The sequence below is a fragment of the Megalopta genalis genome, chromosome 11 (assembly GCF_051020955.1).
Source record: "Megalopta genalis isolate 19385.01 chromosome 11, iyMegGena1_principal, whole genome shotgun sequence".
NCBI classification, from domain to species: Eukaryota; Metazoa; Arthropoda; class Insecta; order Hymenoptera; family Halictidae; genus Megalopta; species Megalopta genalis.
The window spans coordinates 13647286-13674174 of NC_135023.1; the positions used below are offsets into that span (position 1 = coordinate 13647286).

At 40.7% G+C, this 26889-nt stretch overlaps 1 protein-coding gene across 1 annotated transcript in view; it reads right to left on the bottom strand.

Moving 5' to 3' along the window:
- The window catches only part of IRSp53 (Insulin receptor substrate 53 kDa), a 337247-nt gene that overhangs the window by 15695 nt on the left and 294663 nt on the right, over positions 1–26889 (bottom strand). The window contains exons 6-13 of the mRNA XM_076525365.1: positions 13328–13399; positions 13050–13253; positions 11673–11864; positions 10553–10787; positions 5132–5335; positions 4089–4191; positions 1789–2038; positions 941–1119 (exon numbers count right to left, since the gene is read on the bottom strand). Coding sequence (XP_076381480.1) covers positions 941–1119; positions 1789–2038; positions 4089–4191; positions 5132–5335; positions 10553–10787; positions 11673–11864; positions 13050–13253; positions 13328–13399 — 1439 coding nt within the window. The remainder of the gene's footprint in view (positions 1–940; positions 1120–1788; positions 2039–4088; positions 4192–5131; positions 5336–10552; positions 10788–11672; positions 11865–13049; positions 13254–13327; positions 13400–26889) is intronic.

The following is a 26889-nucleotide window of genomic DNA, read 5'->3' on the forward strand; positions in this document are numbered from 1 at the left end:
TCTGCAATCTATTGACCCTTTACAAATGCATAAAAATCTGCAGTTCATTCGTGACAGTCTTCTATTTTCTACTGTCCTAACAAAATAGTTGATTAGGAAAGTCTACACGTGAAAATTTTCATTTGCTTGTAATATATTCTAATTATAGTATAAAACTCTTCATCAGTGTCCACAAAACGTTTTCAATTTTCCAATCTATTTTTTAAATTCGTCAGGTGCATACAAACAGTTTAATCGACCGTGGGAATCAATGAATCTCTAATCTGTTCTCTGGCATCGTTCTTAATCATTACATATCTTGAATATATATATTTTATTACCAACGTTCATGCGACAAGTGACATTTACACAACAACAAGTGACATTTATTATATTCATAAACTGAAAATATTTTTAGAAGTAAAAATTGCCAACATCATTCATCCATCCTAATTCATTCTTCCTATCTAAACGAACAGCACGAACATCGGGGAACTATCGAAAGCGACGCTTTCATGGCCACCATAATAATTCAACCACACCCAGTAATCCATTAAATTCCAAAAGCATGCAAGACAAACGATCAGCAATCCAAGATCAATCGACCAATGTATCGCTATAATGCTATATAAACAACCCGCATGCAAATAATTTAGATAATGAGAATTAAAAAAAAAAAGAGTTTAATGGAAACGTTCGTTAGGTCCAAAAGATACCAGCTACGGTTCTACGTTGTAATTCTAGATACCGAGAACCAGGGTTGCGATTATTATTGGGGGTGTGGGGATGTAGTAAGATACCAAAGCTCGGCTAGGGGCGGGGGTTCCATGATTCATACAGGCACAAGCGTTTCTACTGGTTTTGCCAACGATCGTCAACTATCTCCTCCGTCGAGATTCAATTAGAGAGATTCCAAAGTACCTTCGATGAAACGTCATGGCATGGCGTGCGTATCGCTTACCTCATCGCCTCGTCGTCGCTGTAGTCGATGTCAGGCTGGGCCGGTGGCTCGTTCGAGAACCCGCTGTCGTTGCTGCTGTGAAGCGACGTGACGACCTGCGGCGGCGGAACTGGCGGAGCAGGTGGCTGTATCCTGCGACCACCAGCCAAAACGGTGGGCAACGTGCCCGATGGACGGATCTAAGGACCACACACCGGCAACGTTTATTAGGCTTATGTTCCAACGTTTTCGGCAATGCCGGCGTTGGGCGCTTTTATTGCGCCAGTCTCGCGGAGATTGAACCTTCTCCTCCTAATGGAGGCTATTCTGGCGAAAATCAACTGTCAGCAATATTCGAGATAAAGTAGCATTTTCATTCCATAGCATTTCTTTTCGATTCGAGTTACGTGCAAATTATATTATATTATTATATTATTATTATTATTATATTATTATATTATTATATTATTATATTATTATATTATTATATTATTATATTATTATATTATTATATTATTATATTATTATATTATTATATTATTATATTATTATATTATTATATTATTATATTATTATATTATTATATTGTTATATTATTATATTATTATATTATTATTATTATATTGCCACGCAATCGTTTCAATAATAAGAAATCCGTATCCAATTCGCTTCGACATCGTGTACACAAATTGCAGTAAAAATTACAGCTCGAAAACATTATTTAGTGTTCGAGTTACTTTCATTTCAGCCGTAATTATTGGGCACTGGTATCAATAGACAAACAGAGGATGCTGCAATCTGAGCACGCGAATCTTTTCGGGCGCGGATTAGAGAAGCTTTCAGCGGATAGTATGCGTGGCCATCCTCACCGGTTTCGACTGGCGTGCAGTGGGTGTAGCCAGATTGTGGGAACTGTTGCTGTTCGGCACGTTAGTCGGAGTGCCGGTGCTGTTATTGTTGTTGCTGTTGTTGGCGATGTTGTTCCCCACTCCGTGGAAACCACTCGACACTTCATCCATGCTACTCGGTGTCACCGGCGGCCGACAAGGTGGAGGCTTGCAGGGTGGAACTGCCTGTGGCTCCGACGCACGACCATTGTTTGTTCCATGACTTGGCGATCTTCGGGCATTACCAGTACGATTGATTTCGTGGGGGGAACAATAACCATATTGATATTGATTGAATCTGAATCGCTGCAAGTGTCAAGGGGAGAGATTGCTTGTCCGAATATTGTTTCGCAAACATTGCTCGATGCAATCCTTCATCTAGAGATATATCCCTATCTATATACGAAACTTCCCTTCAACGTTCCACATTGTTCAAGTGGAACTGGAATCCAATAATTTTTGCAATCGTTGAAATTAAAAGTTTTTAGTTCAAAAGTGAAATATTCCTACGGCCGAAGCGTGTCGTCGATGTTCGATTCAAATAGAATGAATAAAAAAGTTAAAACATCTGCAGGTTAATCTTGCCTGCTATTGGCTGATTTAGGGTTTCGTGAAACTACCTTTGACAACTTTCAACGTCAGAGATGAAACGGAAGTAAACTAACAGTCCTTCTTAATGTCTTTGTGTCCTGTTTATGCATTATTCATCCTTGCTTCGTTCCTTATTATCGATTTATTCATGGCCCACATTATGTATACTTTGCTCTTCAACGGTAGATGCTCTTTTACATCGCTATTTTACATTGCTTTAGAAGAGTAACAACGCTGAATAAATTTTCTACATTGATAATCTCGATAATCTTGAACTATGGAAACCCATCGATTCGACGGATTCCATAAATCCAGCGTTGATATATGAATGCGTGCTTCAGATAATAAACTCGAATTCATTTCTTTAGAAAATTTTCATTTCGAATGACATTATTTCTCTTGAAACGATGCGAGCATTTTACATATGCCAGACTGTTAATTCACTTTACAGATTAATGACTAGAGTGCGGATTTTGTATATTTATGATAAAGTAGGTCAAATGCAAAACTGCAAGATCATTTAAATAATTTGAAAAGATCGTTGCATTGCTGTCAACAAGCTAAAATTGTTAAGGAAAGAAATAAATGTCTATGCAGTTCCTCTATACCGTACAATTTATAATGACAGTTTTTTATTTCGCATAAAAATCCGCAGTCTAGTAATAACAGTCGAGTAAATCGAAGTGGTGAAACATGTGGCGAAACATTCGGTATAGTGAATATTACAGGTTGTAGCAAATAAAACAGTGCACAGTGGGCTGGAAACCAGTTTATCGTGTCTATTCAAGCGTTATTATAAGGTTTAAGGTTGTAGTATGGCAGGTCATTGCATTCGTATTACCACCAGTTATGGTAATATATAGTCAAAATATTTGTTTATATTATAGTCATAATATATGTTTATAAGATCGCGATGACCTCAATTTTACATAACAAAAAATGTTTCCAAATTTCTGTATTGAAATTTATAGAAAAATGGATGCTGCTAAAATTTCGTTGGAAAATATAATTGTCTAACCTTTCATATTTCCAACATTTTCTAAAGCCGTTCTCAAAGTTGAAATTGTTATAAACATTGCAGAACTTGTACATCGATTACACAATGCTAGAAATAATTAAATCACTTTAAATTTCCGAATTTTCTATTTAGAGTGCTGTCTTCTTAGACATAATTGTCTACAATGACCAATGTTTTGTTACAAAATGTCAAAACGAACGCATACAAAATTTTCTGCGAAATGCGAAACCAAAATTCAGTTTCGGCCACGACGTTCCCAGGCCACCGTGCGGTCGTTCCTCAGAAAACGGCTCCATCTAAGGACGCCGTATGAATGATTCAGCGGCGTATTAACATTTTTATGCGCGCGTAATTTCGACCGGACAATCGACACGGTAAATCACCGTTGTAAGTGGCCGGGACGCGAAATTTCTATCGGCTGGCCGTAAATCGGCCATCGGAATAAGAGGATTTAGGAGAGCAGATGCAACAATAACACCAAGACGAGTACGGTTTAATGGCAATGGCTGCATCGATGCGCGATCCCGTTGGCCCGTTATCGTTCTAGATTAACGTAATTGCATTCGACCCGCGCAATTGTTAGCAACGAACGCCGTAACAAGATCTGCTATGATATCGTTCCGCAACGGCCACCCCGAAGGGCCCGGACTTTCCTGTCTCTCTGTTAACTTACCCAAGAGTATCGTCGATAATAATTTCTGTGTAAGCCAGTGGGAACCATCCGGAGCTGTGCGTGCGCAGATTCTCCCCAAATTGCCAGCCCTTCTGACGATCTCCTAATAACGCAGTTTCCGTGAAACAGATATTACGTTTATGGCGTTTGTTCGCCGGCTGAACGAATGGAACGGCTCGATAAGAACTCCGGTATTCCACGGGATAACGAAGTATTCCCCGGGAACTGATTTCTTTCGAGCAGTCCCGATAAGCGATGCCTGATGCCGGCAGAAACATAAGCTAGGTGTTTGTTCGTCGAACGTCGTTAGATCGGGTTCTCGTGATACGAGAAACTTCTCTTTGTTCGACCCCTCTGTGAGCAACCGGGATACTTTTCCTATACGACACTTTCTCTTACAGTTTTGCAGCATTAATGCTAAGGCTCGCGGATCACTAAAAAAGCGACCACTTTATATCGTTTCATGAAAATAACAAGCATATATTTGTTGAGATTTTTAGCGATTTTTTTTTCCTAGGAATTATGTGAAATTTTATTTCTTACGATCGATATTTATGAGAGAAAATATAAACTTATAGGAAAAGCACGAACACATATTGTTTTAAAAAGTGAACTTTTTCTTATACTTCTCTTAATTAATTAATAAGTGTAACTGGTACATTTAACATTTCTCGGTTTTCAACACGTATCTCAAATGCATGGAAATAATATTCAAGTGTTTCGTTTCACGTATAGTAAAGAAAATATTTGTTTCAATTTCGGTACTGCAGCGAGTATTTATAATACAGAAATTAATTACTGTTTCAAATGAAGCGCGTGTCACGGTCGGGACAAATATCATTTCCATATATTTATGTTTCACGGTCGAAATATTTTTAGCCGGGTCTGCATAAAAAACCGTGCAGTTAAATTTGCCTCCGCGAGTAGCCGGCGGTAATCGTAATTTGCTAATTATAATCACCGGATTGCTGCAGTATTAAGAGGAAAGTGGGGTACGTACCGACGGGACGAAACAGGCAAACGTACAGACATCGAACACTCACCCATTAATGCGATGAGATCATCCTCCAGGAAGCTCAGCTGATTTTCCCCGGAGCTCAAATAGGCATAGACAGCCCTCGCGAGGGGTGCATCGCCCCAACCACCGGAACTCACCCCAGTGCCACTGCCGCCCCCGCCCACGCTGCCGCTGTTGCGTGATGCTGGAGGCGCCATGGACCTCGGCCTCGGCGGGATATCCGGAACCTCTGCGAAAACGAGGAGGAATACGATTAATTGGGCTCGTTTGTGCCCTAATGTGCCGCGCGGAGTATTAGGACCTTTGAGAGGAATCATTTTAACGTCGGGATTTCGTGCGTGCACCAGCCGTTTTATTTATGCTCGAACACGGCTGCCGAAAGTTAAATTCTACTGGAAAATGTAGAGAACTCTGTGGAAACGTGGATCCCGGCGATCTCTGCAATTTTTCAAATTTTCAGACGAGGCTCGATTAATTGATAATCGTGCTTCCGAAATGAGTCGTAGGATTTTCAGAAATTAATTGAAGGAATTTTAATTATTTACGAGAGAGTGCATTGCAACGCGAAGAGGGTGAAAAATAATTGCACAGTAAAGTGTGCATATTACTTTTCGAATTTCGTAAATAAACATAACGAAACGAGACTGAAATAGTTTAAAAATCCAAAATAATGTGCATTCGATGAAAGTAAAAGCTTTTGTCGATAGTCATGTTTAGACTTTATATTCTTTAAATGTCTTAAAAATTCAGAAAGTCAATAAAGTTGTCATTTTGAAACAGTGAAAATTACAAAAGATAATACAGCGAAATTAGTGAAATATATTTAGCCAAAATTATTATTCAGAAAATAGCGAAAAATAGCTTCTGGTTGATAGAAATAATTGCGATAAAGATCCGCAATCCAGTTACGTTACTGGAAATTTTGCCTATATCTGTCTACAATTAAAGAAATAATGCAGCTTCGTTCTTATACCAAGAGAATGAGGCTAAAATTCTAAAGGTCGCGCGGGAAGAACCAGTTCGAGACAATCTTATGCAGTGCCTTGAAATGGGTACGATCGTTCGTCGTTTTCAGCGAATACTCGTGAACATAAAATTACAATATCGCAGTATGAAATCGTGGGATTAGCACTTAACGCGTTAAGGATTACTGCGTCCCGAACACCTGGTTTCAGCAATAGCGAAGGCAACGAAGGAGCCGAAGTGTCGTTGACGACGAAATCAAAGTTAACGGGTGAACATGGAATGTCCCGTGAACACGTTAGCAAGACAACAGCGACTCGGTGGCACGATACGACCCGAAACGTACGAACAGTTCGTTTCGCACAAATTGTTTCGTTGATCCCAGGTCCCGCATATCCATTTTCTCGGGCACACGCCGGTTCCACGAGTTCGTATGCACCTGCCGCGGGTTCTGCCGTTCACGTACCAGTGTTTCTGTTTTACCACGCCGCGTTTCGACCAGAAGAATGGCTCTTGGCCAAAAACCGCGGCGCGTTTCGAACGGGCCGCACTTACTTGAATATTTCTACCGAGTTTACGTTCCATTCTCCCCGTTCTCCTCCTCCTCTCTCTCTCTCTCATTCTCTCTCTCTGTCTTCTCTTCTCTCTTTTATGTCCTTTTCATTTCTTCCCCGCATCGGCCGCCGATCTATTTTGCTCTCGCGTTATTACAGGCGAATTTATACACTTGGCCGGCGCGCAAAAACGACCCCTCAACAAACTTCGCGAAATGGAAAGTTCTGCGTTATTTGGAGGCTTGTTCGGGAAAATGAACAGCGCGCGCGCGGCATTGTAACAAAAACTTCGGTGTATCTTACCGGGAAGTTAACGTTAAAGCGACGAGCCGGGACGAGCATCCCCTTGGGAAATGAACGAGCGGCAACAATTCTTAAAATCTTCTGAATTTTCACTTCGCTCGACCGCTTCCACTGAATTCGAATCTTTTGCATCGAAAGTTTCGGGACGATTTAGTTGCGACGAACGTCTGCTGGGAGACCGTTCGACAATGCACCGGCACCTCGGTTATACGAACCGATCAGGTGCCCGAGAGTCTCTTATGTACAGTTCTAGATTCATATTTATATCGCACGTCTCGATGCTGTTGCACTTTCTCTACTCGAATAATATTTTATAGGCAGGCCAATCTTTGTCACTTCGACAACTTAACCCTTTTAGTGCCGGAGGCCGATATATCGGCCCTCGATGCACTGGCGAAAAGTGCCAGAGCCGATATATCGGCCCGCACCTTGTAGCGTTATAAATAAATAAATACGTTATAAATAGTCTAATTTCATTACGAGAGAAAAATTAGCATCACTGTTTTATTCTCCATTTTGTCCTTAATACACTGCTTTTTGAATTATGTAAATATTGCTTTTCGTTTGGTTCTTATGAACCTTTTTCTAAATCCTAGTAAAATCGTAAAATTCGGCCGGTTATATTCGCATAAGCACCTCTTTTTCGCCCGGCACTAAAAGGGTTAAAGTAACGAAATAAATCTAGAATTAAACAATGTCACATGTTCAAGTAGATTCTTTTACATTGCACTAAAACTGGTCTTCCAATAAGAGTGATAGAATTTTGAATGATCACAGATTAGATATATATTATCTTCTTTATATGATTTTTATATGTTTATGATTTAGACTATATGCTAGTGTTTACTATGTTATATTATTGATATGAAAGTGGTAAATAAAAAACGGAATCAATTGTTCTTACTTTGCACGTCCAACAATGAAGGGGCCCAACTTGAACAATTCGATTGAACAGAAGCAAGTGTCCCTTTTTCTACAATTTATCTTACAATTTATCTTGCAATTATATATAATTATTAACGGTCACATATACTGGCAATAGTAGTTAATGGTTACAGCAAACATCATTCATATTATAAGTGAGATACGCGCGCGCGCGCGCGCGCGGTTTGATTTATGGGCCAGATTCATCGAAAATTGGATCTCTCATATTCAGTTCGGCAAACGCCATCGTAGCGATCATTTAACTGGCATTGTATCTCATGTTTAATACCATCGAATGTAATTCCAAATAAAACAATGAACACCAAATTATATATCTATTGTAGTCTTCATTTTATTACAATTTAAAGTTCTGGCGCTTTTAGTGGGAAACCCTTTTCACATCGTCCTCTGAGATTTTCAACGAGATACGAAACAGTTTAATGCGCACAGAGAATTCCGGTAAATATTTACATGAAATTGAGAACTTTTTGTACGAACTTTTGTACGAAAAAAGCGTACTTCTGCTAGAGGGACTTCACTTGTCGCGAAGATCCTCGAGCCGTTAATTGCAAGTGTCGCGCGGGCCGGATCAATAGAGATCCCGATTAATGCGATTCGTTGCTACGGGGATAATGGAAAAATTGCAAAATTCTCGACTGCGCGGGGGCGGTCGACAAGTGGAATTCGATATTCGACGCAGCGAACTCTCTCGGCGCTCTCCAACTGTTTTGCGAGCACTTCTCCAGCCGGTCGTGTTGCAAACGTTTGTTACGTGTTCAACCCCAATGTCGACTCGCTCGAAGCGTACTCGACCATTCGGTTTAGCTACAATAAAAACGACCCCGGTGTGTCGTGTCCCCCGGTTTCTCTGTCTCTGACGAGCATGTATGTACCTGCGAGGCCGACGCCTCGTTCCGTATGCGAGCGCGACTCCAAGTTTTTGGTTTTTTGGCGCCTAAGCCGTCGTCGGACAAACGACAACACAGATTGCGCGCCGACAGAGAAAAGAAAAAAAAATAACGCATTTTCTCCGACGAACGCGCTCGAAACGCGCTGGAAAATTTCAGATTTTAGAATACGAAATGTCGGTTTTTTGCATATTCCGGTTCGCCGTTTTTCCAGGCGAAATTTAATACACCGACCTGCGTTGTTGCCGCGTGGAATTTTGAACAAACTCGAAAGTGAATTCGCCGCGCGATGATTCAGGCGACTGTCATCGACTAATTCGCGTAAGCTATTAATTTGTAATCAAGCAAATGATGCGGAGTATTAAATTATTACGCTGTTGTACACGTTCGTTCAACGATCGTCCACAAATCGTTATTTAATCCCTCGAACGATATTGTAAGAGAGCTGCTTTGCCATTCGGTTCGTACATCCCTGAACACGATTCCAGCATGCTTTAACGGTTGTATCTCTTCTAAAACGTGTAACAAGGGATCTATGGACGAGGATGAATGGAATGAACGAAAATTTGTGAGGAACGAACAGTAATATTTTAGCGAGTGTTATTTGTAGAAACAAATTCATCGTAGTTGTCTGCAAACGATATTTCAGCGCGAACCGATATGAATGTACAGTGTAAATTTGTGGAGCGTTTAACTCCGAGAATTCGTCATTTATTCCCATTTAGGAAAGTGTACGAACGGCCGGGTGAAAAAGTTTGACCAAAGCGCGGCGCACGGTATAACGAGGAAAGCATAATGAGTGTATCGTACTCCGCAAAATTAGAGACAGAGAACCGTGAAAAATAAGGGGGATCCGTATCTCCGGTGGATCCGCTTTTTCTCTCGCGTGTTTAGCTTTTATTGTATCAGATTGCATTTCGGCGCGAAACTCAGTTTCCGCATTCATAACTCCAATGGTGAAACCTGACGCGCAAGGCGTCGTCCGCTCGGACACAAAAATTTAATTGCGCCATCGGATTTTCGTGTGCGCCGCCGCGTGTTACAAATACCAGAGAATGGTTAGGGCTGCAAAACTAATGGGCCGGCCGTAAAATTTTACTGTAATTCTAATAAAGTTTAATTACTAGTACAGGGGAGGAAACGGTGTGTGTGTGTGTTTTCTTTTTAATATAGTCGAGAACCGCGTTACTGAGATATAAAAATCAGCCGAATAAAAAACTATGCTTCCCTGCGGAGCTTCGTGCGAATTTACGTTGTTCTAAATGAATTTACCAAAACTACAATTGAATGCATAATGCTCTTTTATTACTCGTTTCGCCCGCAGTAAAATAGAACAAACCGTGCGCAGATTTCATTCACTTTTTTCGTTCTACGGTGGCTCTTTCGTGTAATGCAGCGTATATGCAGTATGGAACAATAGCATGTCGAAGTTATTTTCAGTCATAGTGAATTCATAAAATTCGGTGACATCTAACCTCCTGATGGAAATTAGATACGTCGTAGCGTGTTGAATTAACGAATGAAGCTTTCTTAATTGTGCTCCCTAAAATTCTATAATTCTTATAAATTAAAATAATTACAATATGTGGAATTAAATTAACGTTCAATCAAAACTTGTTCCGCTTAAAATGAAACTTTTCTAATAATGCATGTCTGAAATTCTGAAGCTGGATAAAGCAGAATCCGCCGTGTCAAAATTTTGGTGGATTGAGAACAATATGAGACGTGGAACTTTGTGTACGGCTGACGTCTCCGGACTTTTGATGAAAAATTTTATGATGGATGCTGACTTACCCGGGTCCAAAGATAACGTTGAAGCGTGAAGGTTGGCTTCCGACCTTGCTCTAGACAGAGCTGTAGGTAGGTGCGATGATGGGCCTTGATAAGTGGTGCTCGACACGTTTCCGGAAGGCGGTCCAGGTCGAAGTTCCAAGCAAGAGCTGTCCATGCTTCTAGTCTTCCTCAATTGCGAGCTCATCGTAAGCTCCGAGCCGCCATTTTCTTCGTCCTCGGGCCAAAATGAAACTTGCTAAACAACAATAAGGAAAGAAACGGTCAGTGCAATCATAGTATTCCATAGTATTCCATTGCAGACGAAATAAGAGTTTATTCACTTCATTATTATCGAAATTACAATGATACTTGTAGTACCAACAATGTCAAGATTCGATTTACAATTACTATTAAAATGTGTGCTGCTGTAAAGAAATTTATCAATAGATTCCTCGTTTCTCTAATTTCGGTAACTGTGATGGAAAAAAATCAGAAACCAGTCGATCTGACTGGTTTACACCTGACTTTTGTTTACAGAATAGTAACACATCAAAATGTATCTTCAAAAGTGATTTATACAGTGCTTCATATTAAAACAATATTTAAGAACTCACAATATTTGTTGAAAAAGTTAAATTAATTATTCGAAGCATACTGTTCCAATAAATTCAAGCACTAAGGTAATGTTTCAAAGAAATGATAGCTATAAATTCAATTGTCTATAATAGAATGACACACTGATGTATTCTGCAAGACTCATTGTTCGCATGATTTATTTTTCATTGTCTAATAAACAGATTAGAACCTGCTGAGACAGATTCAGAATTTATAAAAACTGAAGATTAAGACTAGAAAAACTCACCAACGAGAAATTATTATCCCTAATTATGAATATTAACTTTCATTCCGAGGAACGTACATAATAATAATGCGAAAGTTCACTTTCAGTGGATCACTATGTTCCGCGAGTCTCGCAGAGCTTATCACAGTGAACACTGTTTCTTTCAGAAACTCCGGGTCTCGTCGCTCCTCTTGCACGTTTAGAATCGTCCACGTAAGCACTATTTACTACTTCGCAAAGCTACATATAAATTCGGAAGAAAACACGGGATAACAATGAGATACTCCCAGCATCGCTCACCCTAAGTCTGGAGGCGAACATATCTTCCACGGATTGGGGCAAGTATTCCCTGGTAGCAGCTACCTCGCGCCACTTATCAACCGAGGGATGAAGAGCAGCTAACGTGAACTCATGAAAACTCGCATAATGTTTCGCCAAGGAGCATTGTCGCTCGAGAACAAAGCCGTACCTCCTTCGTTCCTGCGTCATCGCCTGGAAAAAAAGGGTTAAGGGCCTCGAATCCAAGTCATGCATTGTCGTTAGCCTGCTTTTTCCGACCGATTCATTATTCAATCACCATCGAGCCACGACATTGCCTTTTTCACGCCAAAATTAATGACCGATGGACGGCCGGCGGACCTTCGTTCAAACATTTTTCATGAGAGCAGAAAAACGGAAGCTGGGTACTTTATTTAGGTTATTTAAAAAAAAGAAAGTTATTTATACTTGAAAATAAACTGAAGGCACAGCCATTGGTCACCCCACTGTAACCGGCTCCACTACTCTACGTGCATCATTATGGATTCTGCCTTCGTGTAACATAAGAGAAAAATAAAGTACAAAATTATATTCTTTTTAACTTATTAACCAGTTAACTGTTTTTCACGAGTATATTCGTCCTGAAGGCTACATTTTGTTTTTGGATGAGTATACTCGTCAGAAACGGCTATCAGGTTAAGTTAAGAAAGTAAATAAATGATAGTAATAAAACTAAATATTGAACAATCATCTCGTTACAACATAATTTTATATTGTAACAATCACACCTTCTCGAAGAGATTACAACAGTTTATTTATTTAATCATTGTCTATGTTACTTATTCAGGGTGTTCCAAAATTATGGTATATCCGAGAAATGAGGGGTTCACGAGGTCATTTGAAGTAACTTTTTCCTTAACGAAAATGCAATCCGCGGCTTCGTTTACGAGTTATTAACGAATAACAGTGACCAATGAGAGGCGAGATCAGCTGGCGCGAGGCGATCTGGGGAACTCAGGGGAACTGGGCTTCGTCCGCTCATTGGCTTGGTCGCATTGCGCCAGCCGCGCTCGCCTCTCATTGGTCGTCGTTTGTCGCTAATAACTCGTAAACGAAGCAGCGGATTGCATTTTCGCTAAGAAAAAAGTTACTTCAAATGACCTCAGGAATCCCCCGTTTCCCAGAAGTACCACAATTTTGGATATTAATAAGAACGATTCACCGTACAGCACGAAGGAACTTCGTCTACATTTCAGATTGCAGAATCGATAACTTTTAGTGCCGAAAAATAACCGTCGACGGACAAGTTTTGGGAATGTATCGGATCAATATCCTCAGAATGGAATTGCTCCGCGCAGTAAAATAATGAACGCATTTCTGTAGAACGATGCGCGACGCCCGATTTAGGCGTATACTCACGTTCTTCAAGCTCTGCTCACAAAAGGCGTCTAGCTTGGACTTCTCTTCCTCGAGGATCTGCATGTTCTTCAGCTCTTTGTCCATGGCGAGTCCACTCTTGCTGGCGCCCCTCGACTTTTTCCTCTGCTTCTTCATCGTCGCGGCGGCCTTGCTGTACGTTTCGGACCTGGTCTTGTGCTGCTGGAGAAACTTCTTCTGTTCGCTCTGCGAAACGTATTACTTCATTATTCATCGGCCCGTTGGGCGGCTGATAGTTTCGCCGCGGATTCGGAGCTTACCTGGACCACCTTCGTGTCTTTCTCCAGGTTCGTCTCGAGGGGGACCAGCAGATCCACGTAGAACGCCTTCAACTGAAAGCAAGCAGAACGGCCAGGTTGCAGCGAGAGGGGCTCAAGACACTGGAAGATTTTAATGCCGCGGAAGCGCGGAAAGTGAATTCGAAACGAGCTTAGGTAATGAGGGAGTTTCAACGTCTGCCCGGTCTCACCGGATGCCGGAGGACCACCCAGCCACTTTCGTTCGCAATGTTGCCGACCATGTTTACGAGCTGTTGTCTGACCTCTTTCCGTGCCGAGCTACCCACGCCGGGAAGAACGTTCTGATTATTCGAACCGGGAGACTCGTAAACCTTAACGTCGCCGCGTCCTCGCCGAGGAAACGCTTCTTACGGAACTTTCCCAGGTGTTTTGGCTGTGGTTTGGCTGGCTAAATTAGTAGACGGACCACTTATCGCGTTAAATACGATGCTGCCTCTTGTTTTATCGGCTAGCTTTTATGGTCGTACGCAACAGCTGCGTTAGGCTATTCCTGACTATCTACGGCAGTAGGTGAGGTTCTAAGATTTATTAAATATTGATAACAGATGAATAGAATTTCATTACAGTTTTGACAGAAAATAATCGACACAATGCGAATGTGTTCTGAATGTCTACTGTCAATCGTAGTTAACATTTATTAAAGCGAAAACGATTTCGTATAAACAATTTCGTAAACTTAAACTGCATCTTTCAGTTAGTGTTGAAACTTTATTAGCTAAGCTTAATATTTTCGCATTCTCATATATTTTGTCCTTTCTTAAAAGATGTAATGTTAAAGTTTAGTACTTACAATACTTATTAAGTTCTATATGTAATATGTAAACACATAGCTAAGTCAGAGCTTCCTTGAATGTATATAGAAGAGTAAATCAATCTCTGAGAGATTTTATTGCATTTTTATTATTTTAATTATTTATTATTTTGGATTATTGATTATTTGCCTACCTATATTTTCACATATTACATTAGGATCATTTACAAAGGCCTTGATCCCAAAAACCTCGTTGAGTGTAGTAGCAGTGAATAATACACATGTCTAGAGCGAAGAGATTAAAGGTGATGAGGCTATTTGACACGGATAACAAATGAATAGAAATTACCAGGATGATTTGCTTAACGTTCTACGCGGGAAACAGAAATGTAATCCCGTTCGAGGAAGAATTAATAAACAAGAATTTGTTAACAGTGGCTCGGTTTCAACGAAGCCAACGTCATGCGAGATTCATCGAGACAGTTATTAATTAATATGGGCCGACCGAAATTCCATTGTGCTCCGAGTTCACGTACGATCGTCTACAAATTAACGAGAATTTATGTACGAATTAGCGGCGGCTATTCGTGTTCAACAACTACTCGCATCGAATGAACTTCGCGAACTTGCGCGGACGATTCTATGGCGAAGACTTCATTTGTTGCGGTTTCAATGTTTCGCGATCGCGAATATGCTTTAAAATGTTTTCCTATTGAACGCACCATCTCGATACGCATTGTTACGTAAAATTCGAGAGCAATATTAAGCTTATGGAAAATACGAAGCTGCTTCGATGTTCAACCCTCCGATTAAAAACGACGTGAAAAGAAAAATAGACGAATGATAAAAGAGTTTAAGAAAATTTGAAATTAAGAAATTTGTCAATCCAGTTTCTTTTTCGCTGAATTCCACAGAATATTTGTAACGGGAATTCCACGTTGCACACACGAACGTGCAACAATGGCACGACAATACCCTACAAAATTGAAAAAGAAGGGGGGGGGAAACTTCGATTCCGAGGATCGAGTAAAATATTTGCAAGTATCGCATGCCGGAAATTGTCGAATCAATTTCGATCGCAGTCGAAGCTGCCGTTAAATGCGGAAGGAAAAGGAACGATTGTTCCTACGGACAATCGGGAAATGTGCGGCTGACATATCGTGCAGTGCGACGCGTCGCAACGCGGGAAATCTGTCGGGGCGCATGTCGAAATAAAAATCAGAAAATCCATCCGGCGGGGCTCGTCGTCGAAACGAAATCCGCGGGGCCGACGGCGTTAGTCGGCGGCGTTAGTCGTGGACGAGCCGACGCGACGGGACACGGCTTGATCGGAATTTTTTTTTTCCATTCCCTCCGCGGCTTAATGGACATTGATTAGAGGCAGCATTTCGATCAGAAATACGTTTCCACGAGTGGGCAACCTTCTACCCGGCAGTCGATCGCTGCCCGTGAAAAGCGGCCGCTGAAAGGGAAGAGAAATACGAGTTGAAGTGGCACTGTTGATGCGCTGAAAAGAGCCCGGCTGCATTCTCGATGCATTTTGCTCGGCCGACCGTGCCTCTTATCCACCCGTTCCCTGATCAAACTCATGTTTCTTCTTCTAATGAACGCGCCGCTGGTCAGATTCGGCTGGCCGGCGACCTACGAACTAGTTATCTCCGTTGATCAAGGTTGCAGTTACTGCGGATTTCGACGAGATCATGCTCCAACGAAATCGGACGAATAAATTTCTGTGACGATGACTGTACTGCGCGCGTTGATTTAGATAAAAATTAGACGAATTCATCGGGATACCCAACATTCGATTGTTTGACGATGTGTTATTTAAAATGAACAGTTTGTGTTTGCATTGGAATAACAGATTTGGCTAAAGTCTGAAATTCGTAATATTTATAATATATTAATACAGAAAATAAAAACTGCATAATCAATAAAATAGTGCCGAGAACACTTCCTTCTATTTTCTAGTATATCTTCTTGTTTCATTATAATATTATGGCTACATTTAAGTGGCCGAGTAAATATGAATATTCTCGTGCAGAAAAGTGATTTTCTTCGCAGTCTTATTTACGATGTAAATGGAAATTCATATTTGCCGTGAACCGATCGCTTCCCTTTCGGTTCAATTCCCAAATTGACTGCGCTGACCTTTAGGACTTTATTACAGGTGCTCCGCGCAACCATGCTGATGGATTGGAACGGTCGTAGAATCTTCGAAAGTGAGGTCCACTATTTAACTGGTCTGCATTCCAGATCTTTCCTCTTTCATTTTTTTTTGCAATGTTTGCACAGCTAATGGAATTGGCTAGAAGCGGCGAATTCACGGCCGAAAGAAATTGGAGAAATTCTTCAAGATTTAATGTTCTCGCTCGGCGAACGATATCAACCGAAGAATTCGATATGGATAGTATTCCAACATTCGAGTGTTCCCGTCTCTTTATATTCGATTGATTACAGACATTCTAAAAATAACTGCAGCATATTCGCGAACCGGAAATCCACTCGAACGTATTGCATTTGTTACATTCCAAATGATAGACTTCAAAGAATTTCAATAAACCGGATATGTGTGTGTGTGTGGAAAAGTGCAGAGCGTAACAATATGTTTCACACTCTATGGTCTGAATTTTTCATATGCGCGCAAATGAATTTTATATGGGTGCTCTCGGTTCGTGTAGCTTTGAATATCTTTGAAGCGATCTTGTAGAACAGCGAGTTTCGTTAAAAATATTTCTATTGAAAAAAGTCCTACACAGAAAATAATGTTTCCGAGCTGGTATCATCCTTTAACGCCTGTAGAATCGATGCACATTGAATTTAGCAATATTTTTCTCCTATGTAACAGAGTTTTAAAGAATGAACAGAGGATCAGACAGAATAGAAAATAAAAAATAGTCTTATAAGTTAAAGAAGATATGTTAGCACTGTTTCTTTATTTTTGCTGTATGAACGTTGTCTGCAGTTTTAAATTAGAAAATTTATGATGCATCTGTTAGAATAGAAAGGGATACATTAAATGTATCACATTACATTGTAGATACCAATGTTTAGCTATTAATGAAAATGCAAGTATAAAGTGTGCAAGTGCGAAATTATTTTTATTAGTCAAAGTGTGAGAGAATAAGATTATTTTTACCAGTTAAAAAGTTCAAGACTGTGTGATCATTTTTATTACTTTTGAATAGCACGCTATTATTGTGATTGACGGTACAGATTGTTATTATTAGAACTATAATTACCGTTATTACTATTTATTAATTAATTGGGCTAAATATCCTTTAGAATACAGAATATAATACGTCCAGCAATTGAGTTAGAAAAAACGCGATGTTAAAATTACGTGAGAGAGATTCGTGTTAGTGTTTCTAATTCTGTATTAAACATCACGAATTAAATATTATCATCAACGTAAATTAGATAATTTTCGTTCGCTTTCACGAATTGATAAACGTCGAATAAGTTATAATCGCAGCAGCTGCGGAACAAATGATAATGGTTTAACGGAGCGCGAATTAAACAGCGTTGGAAAAAGAAAACCGCTGATCGAGTGTGGGAACCCCGGCAGTATGCGAAACATAGTAGAACGGCGTTGCTTTAGCACACGTCGGAGTCCGCCAGGAAACAAATCACCGAATTTTCCCCGAGCTCCGTGACTCTCGAATCCGACGCAACGTTTCTTGAAGCGGCGCGGGCGCACGCACGGCCGATTTTATTTAGGGGTTTGACAGTTTTACGTTCGGCTTTCTCGTGGCTGTATAAAAGTACACCGCGTTATTTATTTGTCGGGCTTTTTCTTTCGCTCTTCGTTCCCCGTCGCGGTGTACACTGTGTGCGCACGGCGTGCAACGCGCGCGCGGAAAAACGCATGCACGCGATATTTCTCTCGTCGGTTTACGAGCCGATCGAAAACGAATTTTCCCATCGTTCTACCCGCGGAAACGCCGCGCTCCCGACAAAACGCTGTAAATGACGTTTCCGTAAACGTGTTTTGATTCGCAAACTCGCGGATTTAATTAAGCAGTTCGGCAACGGGGTCCCGCAAGACAGAGAGGCGAGGGGGGAGGGAAAAAAGAACGGCGAAAGACCCGGTGCAATTTTAATGCCGCGTATCCGCGAAACTTTTACAAGCGAGTTTACGATCTGTTTCCGGGTTTACCGTCGAGTTGCTTATTTCATTGTTCGCCCCCTTTTCACAGTCCCGGGGCCGGGCGAAAGAGGAATCCGGCGTTACTCCTTTGTTCTTTCCGATCCCGAGCCCCCGGTGCTCACCGATTTCCGCTGGAAAGCAGAAACCCGAGGAATTCTTTTCGAACTTTCGACAGTTCGCGCTCGTGCTGCACAACGGGCCGGTACCGAAGACAATAACGATAGAGAACCATCGCCGCGTCGAATGCAAAGCTTTTCCGTTTCACTGCTCTCGATTGTTCCCCATCAAAGATACTTTGTAATTAATTATTCTTTGTTTCTGATCGCGGCGAATTAACTCGAGCCGGGGAACCATTTGAAAACGTTTTGCTCTGTTTGGGTGAAGAAGACTCGAGTGTTTAACGAGAATATGTTTTATACGGGAGTAATCCTTTTACCGAAGTTTGGATAATCTATCGAGGGCTCGAAAGTTTATCTATGGGGAATAAGAGAGTTTTTTATTGTTCCACGAGCGGGTTAGAATTACATTGAGTCACATTTTCGAAAATCAATGAGTACTTTAAATTTTAAATAATTCTGTCACCCACATATTGGTGTCATAGCGGTCAAAGTTTTAATAGTCTAATTGCAATACACTGTTTTAATACTGTAATTATGATATGCTTTTTTAATAGCGCAATTATGATATATTTTATTAATAATACAAATGGGTTAAATTTTGTTAATAATATAATTATGAGATATTTTTGAAAAACCTGCGCTGAATCGATTTTTATAATTGAAACCTTCGCGAACTCGCGTAATTGTGACAATGGTCGTCGAAGTGTTGAAACAATACGATAAATTCTGCCGCGGTAATGAATCGATAATAAACCGAAACAATCTCAGAACAGGGCAAAACAGTCACGGATTATAGATGCTCCGATACCTCCATCCCTAACAATGCACAGCATCCGTTACGCTGAACGTTTCGCCCTTGCGTTTCGGATGCCAAGATTCCTCTGAGTCTCGCCTCTCCACCCACTCGCTGGTCTCCTCTCGCGCGAAACGCAAGCTGAAGGAAGGGTGCAGGAATGCGAGCTTTTCAAGACGGATGTGAAAATCCAGCATAAAAAGCAAGCAAAGTCACGGACCTTCGAAACCGGCGAAACGCTCAGGCAAACACATCCCCGCGTCTCTCTCACTTTCTCTCTCGGTCGGCCCGTGTCCCTTTTACCTTTTATTCCGCGCGGCTTACTTTCTCTCTCTCTCTCTCTCTCTCTCTCTCTCTTTTTCTCTCTCCATCTGTGCAAATTTGAACGGCTGAAAACTCGCGTCAGCGCCCCCTGGAGCAGACCACCCCTATCCAGCAACGCTCGACGTCTGCCGGCCAGAACCGGATGGTTCGCTTTCATGGTCCGAAGCCCGGCCACTTCCGGAGCACCGTCCGTCAATGGAACGTCTAACATTCCTCCTACGTGTTTCTATAGTCGTTAGGCGGAACCAGAAATATTTTCACCAGACAGCGTTTTACCACTGTCTTCGTTCTCCCGATTTGCAGGCGGAGTTGATTTAACGTTCAAGCGGTGAGAACTGTTTTAAAAGCATTCCGTGGAAATAATGATGACTTTTCTGTCCGTAATGGTGACTTGATGTTAAATTGATTTTCTGTAAATTATGGTGGCTTGATTTCAAGTTGATTTTCTATCAATAATGGTGACTTGATGTCAAGTTGATTTTCTATCAATAATAGTGGACTTGATGTTAAATTGATTTTCTATCAATAATGGTGGACTTGATGTTAAATTGATTTTTTATCAATAGTGGTGATTTGATATCAAGTTGATCTTCTATCAATAATGGTGGACTTGATATCAAGTTGATTTTCTATCAATAATGGTGGACTTGATGTCAAATTGATTTTCTATCAATAGTGGTGACTTGATATCAAGTTGATTTTCTATCAATAATGGTGGACTTGATGTTAAATTGATTTTCTATCAGTAGTGATGACTTGATGTCAAATTGATTTTCTATCAATAGTGGTGACTTGATGTCAAATTGATTGCCTATCAATAGCGGTAACTTGATGTCAAATTGATTCTTTATCAACAGTGGTGACTTGATGTCAAATTGAATTCTTATCAATAGTGATACCACTAGCGACACCATTATTGATAGGAAGTCGCTAGAATTGTAGCGACATGGATTTAATTTGATTGTACCCATATTTATCGGTTGTTCCTTCAAAGCCCTTGCAGAAACCGAAATACGAAAATACGAGGAAATAGGAAATAATCGCTTTCCTTAATTCGTTATTTTTAAGCACAGATTTAGACCCAGTATTAATTTACGATCGATATTATGTCAGCAAGTACCGAAACCGATTTTCATTTCCACGATTGTTATGATACCGAATACAGAATAATTAACAGCGTGTTTATATTGTACATTACTGAACAATCGACAATATAGTTGACATATTATATCCGCAACATTATGTCCTTTCTTGCGATTCCAATTGCATTACACTTTATCATATTAAAATGGATTGATAGTTTTATATTAGAATATAATATCGTGTCGCGCGATATTCGTGTAATAAAAATTAATGAAGCATTTAAACGTATTAATTCGAATCTATCATCCTATTAATATCTGCCATGCCACTAAAAGGAAAACCAATAACATTGCAGCATTTATTTCGGTTTTCTTGTTCTAACGATTTCGATAATCATACATTTCGTTATCATATCGATTTTGATGCAGCTTTATCAGTGCACAACGCGTCGATATTAAAATTATTCCGGTTTCAGGTTCTCGATTTAATCCTCGCTCTTACCTGAGGAGAATCGGCAAGCACAGTTTCGAGCTGTTCCAAACGGGCGAGGCACCAAGCCTTCATTTTTCTCGTTCGAAAGAAAGTTCGAGGCTTGTTTATTGGTGCAAGCTCCGCGGATGTAGCCAGTTCTGCGAACTGTGGGAAGTCAGTAGGCCAGGAAGGTGAAACAATGAAGTTTCGAGGGTTATTGTTAGAGATCCGGCGGAGTTGGCTTGTCGACCGGATTTCCTTATTATAACATTTTTATTCGTGCTGCTCCTAATTTGCTGTTACTAGACTGCAGATATTTACGCGAGTTTTCATTATTACAGACCGCGGTCTAGTTGCGACTTCCTTTTTACTTGGAATTTCTTGCTTTTCACTTTTTCCGGATGAAATGTGGGAGAGCTCGGTAAAATCGTTCACACTGAAGCAAAGATAGAAGCAAGTATCTTCAACGTATTTGGTTTACGAATACGTTACTAAGTAGACTAGATTTTTAAGCGAAATAAAATCATTCTACGCCAATTTTCAAGCAGTAGAAACCGAATAGAAAATTATGCCTTTCTTTAACAATTTTAATTCACTGAGAAATAATACGTTGACATTTTAAACTCGTTTCAATTATTTTAAATTACATATGCTCAATTTTGCTAGCCTTTAACTCGCATCCGTCATTCGAATAAAAGTTTACTAAACTTTAATTTAAATAATCGCTTTAAATAATAATAAATAATCGCCGTTAATAATTTCACCGCTAATTTCAACGCTAAGTTATAAGCAGTCTTCCTAACACGTTCAAAAGAAATTGATCTATAGACGGTTAAATCAAACACGACGCTCGATGTTCGATATCAATTCGTTCGATTCGACTTTCATGCGCTTGGAGGAGATTTTTTTTAAACAGCGACGCTCCAGTCAACACTTTCGATTGGATTGTCGCTGCCGAGGACGCGGCATCCGTTCGCGATGACAAGAAAAGGGAAAACAAAGCTCCCGGAGATTGGCATTGTGCCAGCAGGAGCAATCCTTCGGCAACCGATCCGTCGACGTCTACAAAAAAAGCCTGCCGTATCATAGCTCTCGCTCGACAAAAAGGCCTCGAGACTTCCTAATATATCGACTCGGTGTTTTTCGCTGATTCATAGCCCGGCATCGCAGGAAGCGATTAACGAGACTCTGATAATTCATCGTTCGCGCGACGAACAACCGTGTCTCGTCCGTCGTTCGATCGGCGGAGCGGACACGACAAAGGTGCGATGTTTATAATGAAGTTCCCCTGCACTTCGCAAACTTTTCCGTCACGGAGAGTTCACAGACTCGCGGAACTTCAGAGGCGGTCGCGACGGTGCTCGACGGAAAAGGGAGGACGCGCTTTGAAACCTTTTAGAAGCGTGATCATTAAATTGGTGACTTGTTGCTGAAAGGGTCACCGTCTACGGCCGCCGTTTTGTCGATCATTTCCAAACCAGCTCCAGGTTTGCTTCGCGGAGTTAATGAAGCTTAGTAATTAACTCGCAGGTATTGTGTCTCGAAAATATTAGATCGCACCTCGACTTTCGTAGACAGCTGCTGGTTCCTGCTGATTTTGTAGCATACGTGAATCGAAAAGTACGATCAGGACTCTGCTTCAACGTTTTACATTGTAAAAGAGCTAACGTTGAAAATATTCATTGTTCCGAAGTGGCGTAGTTATAAAAAGAAGCTTCTGAGATTAAATGATCGTACGTGGACACACATCGAATTTAGCATCGTTCTTCAGCTGTCTAAGATCTTGCATGTTGAAAATAGTCACAATGTGCATGCGAGGATCACGACGAATGCGGGGGTGATTATGTTAGCCTATGTTTAAAATATGCAAATTCGACATTGATCTTCCATATTTCTCTGAATAAAGGGTTATAGACATCAGAGTGAGTCAATAAGAAAGATTAAAAGTACAGAAATATGAAAAGTTGACATTGGTGCTTTATATCTTTTTGAATGTACAGGGTGTCCCAAAATTATGATACTTCCGGGAAATGGGGGATTCCTGAGGTCATTTGAAGTAACTTTTTCCTTAGCGAAAATGCAATCCGCGGCTTCGTTTACGAGTTATTAGCAAAAAGACACTGACCAATAAGGGGCGAGCTGGGCTGGCGCGAGGCGGCTGAGCCAATGAGTGGAACTGGGCTTCGACCGCTCGGCCAGCTGATCTCGCCTCTCATTGGTCACTGTTTTTCGCTAATAACTCGTAAACGAAGCCGCGAATTGCATTTTCGCTAAGGAAAAAGTTGCTTCAAATAACCTTAGGAATCATCGCTTTTTGGGTGTTAACATAATTATGGGATACCCTATTCTGAACTAGAAAGAATAAAGGATACCAGAATGATCAATTACTCTAGAAAATGGGAGTCGATAAGAAAGATCCTGTGGTCACCGTCTGCTCAGTCGCATGCACCCCCTTCATCGAAGGTAGCCAGAGAACTCGAATAATAAATTCCGACAATGATAATGAAACCTGAATGACAACTCGCCGCCGAACCCCACACTTAGCACCAACTTTTTAACAAACGCGACTGCGACAGAAAAATCTCGGCATTCCCTTGTCCGCCGTAGTTCGCACGAATGCCACTGTCGGCGAGTTAGCTCCCCCGGCATTGGCACACTCGGCCAACAGAGGAAACACATTTATAACAACGAGCAAACAGGCAGTCAAGGTGGTCCGAGGGCCAAGAATGGTTCGATAGAAAAAAAAAATTGTGCGTAGGGTCGCGTTGAATAAGCAGCATTGAACGGCATAGAAGACCCTCTGCGTCGCGACCTTTCACCATGGCCCATTGGATTCTCCTCTAATCTGCGCGAAAGGGTCCATCGGCCCTTCTCCGCTCTTTGCGGACGATCGTTTCAGCGGAACGCAACGGCTTTAAAAGGTTCAAAAGGTAATGCAAGGCTGCTCGAATTTGAGCCAGACCACTCGAAGGATTCATCTTCGCTTCCTACCCCTTTCGCCATTCTACGAAAACCATCCCCCTCGGCACACCCCCACGGCAATCCACTTAAGAACATAAAGCTGTTCGCCGGATGGGCGCTTTCTTTCCGCCCGTCAGAATTCTGGATTCGGAAATGCGCTGCCAGCAGAATTCCGCCGGTAGGAATGACTTGTGGCTAATTGCGAATGAGAGTTTTCCTCGGCTGAACATTGTTCCTTGCCGGGTGCAAGGATCTCTCGGGAGACACGTTTCCGAAGATTCCGCAATTTTGAATGTAACAGGAACTGAGAGGTGGTTGGCCAGGTAATTGATTTAATGCGACAGAAACTATGACGTTAAGTACAGTAATTAGTTACTCAAACAGGAACTGAGAAGGTAACTAAACAATTTAATAAAACGTAAATTGAGAAGTTAAGTACACTAGTTATGTAATAAAACAAAAACTGAGAAGTTAAGTACACTATTCGTATTATAAAACAGCAACTGAAAAATTAAGTACATAATTAATTTCATAAAACAGAAATAGAGAAGATAGATTGTATTATTTATTTAATTAAACGCAAACTGAGGAGATAAGTACACGACTAATTTAATGAAACAGACATAGAGCAGCTGGGAACGCTATTTATATAATAAAACAGAAACTGAGAAGTTAAGTACACAATTAATTTAGTTTAAAAAAAACTGAGTAGTTAATTACACATGCGATACAATCGATCAACGCAGATACCAATATTCAAGTTTAGTTAACCGAAGACTAACAATAGCAGAAAAGCTAGTCAATTTTGGACGTCGAGGAGTTGCTACTGAATAAAATGCAAACTGATAATATCGATGAATTCACCTCGTAATTCACTGGTATTACAAGTTTATATCGTGAAAGTGGTCTCGGGGGAGTCGAAATGCTAAACAGGTAGATTCTCTGTACCTAGCAATATTTATGAGAATTCTTTTTTTACGAGAACTCTGAACAACGTGGATCCCTTTAACTCTTTTGTATGCAAAATCGCTTTAAATGTCTACTCTTGGCGAACTCCAGCGATTTATGATTTCATAATGAAAGTTTACGCGAAATAATACTGAAATCATTTGTGTGTCTCTTGGTTGTATATACTGGCAGTAAAAATTTTTATGTAATTTAATATTTCTACTTCGTTTTAACCCTATTAGTGCCGACCAAAAGAGTTCCTATGTACTTGAGCGAAACATACTAAACCTGTTTGATGCACTTTGGCAAAGTTCCCGAAAGAAATTATGACACTTTTGTAAAACATGATAATTAGGAAAGTGAAGAAGGAAGAAGAAAGAAATGCAACATTTATAATGTATTTAAATATTTGTAAAATATTTATAAAATATTAGAAAATATATATTTACAAAATATTTAAAATTAAATATTTATAAAATATTTGAGATAAGATATTTATAAAATATTTGAAATAAGATATTTATAAAACATTCACAATAAGATATTTATAAAATATTTGAAACAAGATATTCACAAAACATTTACAATAAGACATTTGTCAAATATTTAAAGTAAAACGTTTATCAAGAATATTAATAAAACAACATTTTCTTAAGTGTAGTCAACATCGATGTATCATTGTTCGGCACCAAAAAGGTTAATATTTCTACTTTCACAAAATGTCTATTCTTTAAAGTACAATCTTAATGCTCGAAGAAATTAAAAACTTGCGGATTGTTAGTTTTAGGGCACATCCACCCAGATGTAACGAAATAACAATCGGTTCCAAGAGAGAGAGAGAGAGAAAGAGAAAGAGAGAGCTCATGTAACAGAGCAATGCATTATCTGAAAGATTGATTAGCTGGCTCGTAGAGGGGAGGAGACGCCATCAGCCCCGTCTCATTAGTCGTCACCGATAACTTCCAAATAATCCACTAACTCCTCTCATCGTTCCACGGCGGAACTATGTCGACGGCGCGGCAGAAAAAGGTTCGGCGTGGCTGGCTGAAAGTTTTCATCACGGGGCGACTTTTCCCTAGGGAAGTCGCTTGCCAGTTCTGACAGTAACTACATATCGGAGTCGGGCCGTGCTTTCGGTCTTGCTCCCTCTTTTGTCCCAGCCTCTGACCCCGCTCGCTGCCTCGCCAGAGCGATCGCGGCTACGAATTACACGTCACGAGAACCATATCTCAAAAGTTTCCCCCTCGCGGTGCTCCCCGGAGAAACAAACGGAGCCATCCGAGCCGGCAATACCCGATCAATCGATGACAGGTTCTCTTTTGTAACAATGAAGGCGCGCCGGACGCGAGACCCGAAGAATCTCATGGAATTTTCATCAATTTTTTCGCCTGACCGTGGCCGCGACGGCTGCACGCCAAGGCCGGTGGCATTAATGAAAACGGACACGGTGATGGAAACCGCGGAAGTCGTAGAGTTTCTTCTGCTGTGTGCTGTACGGACGGTTCTTCGTTCGGCGACTTGCACGCCGCACGGCGAAAATTGTAAATTCAGGTTCTTGTTCAATTAATCGAGTGTGGTAGTGATATATTTGAGTTGTAACTTAGCGTGGGAATAGATGGGTTTCGTAACTTTATACTTTCGTATATTTTGTGGATAGCGAGCTTCCGAAGGGAAATTAATAATTCATTGTTTCGTAGAATATTGTAAATTCAGCGACTTCGTTATTCGTGGACGTTGACGAGATTCCACGAACTGGGGACGGCTATGCATAATAACTACGATGCAAAATGAACTTGTAATTTTTCCCAATATTGCGATTCATTCGCGGTGTCTGCTGCGTGCAGTTGTTAAGTTAGGATAACGAAAATGCATGCTATTCGTGAAAATACACTTTATTCTGGCAAACCGATGTGTAGTTCGTTTGGA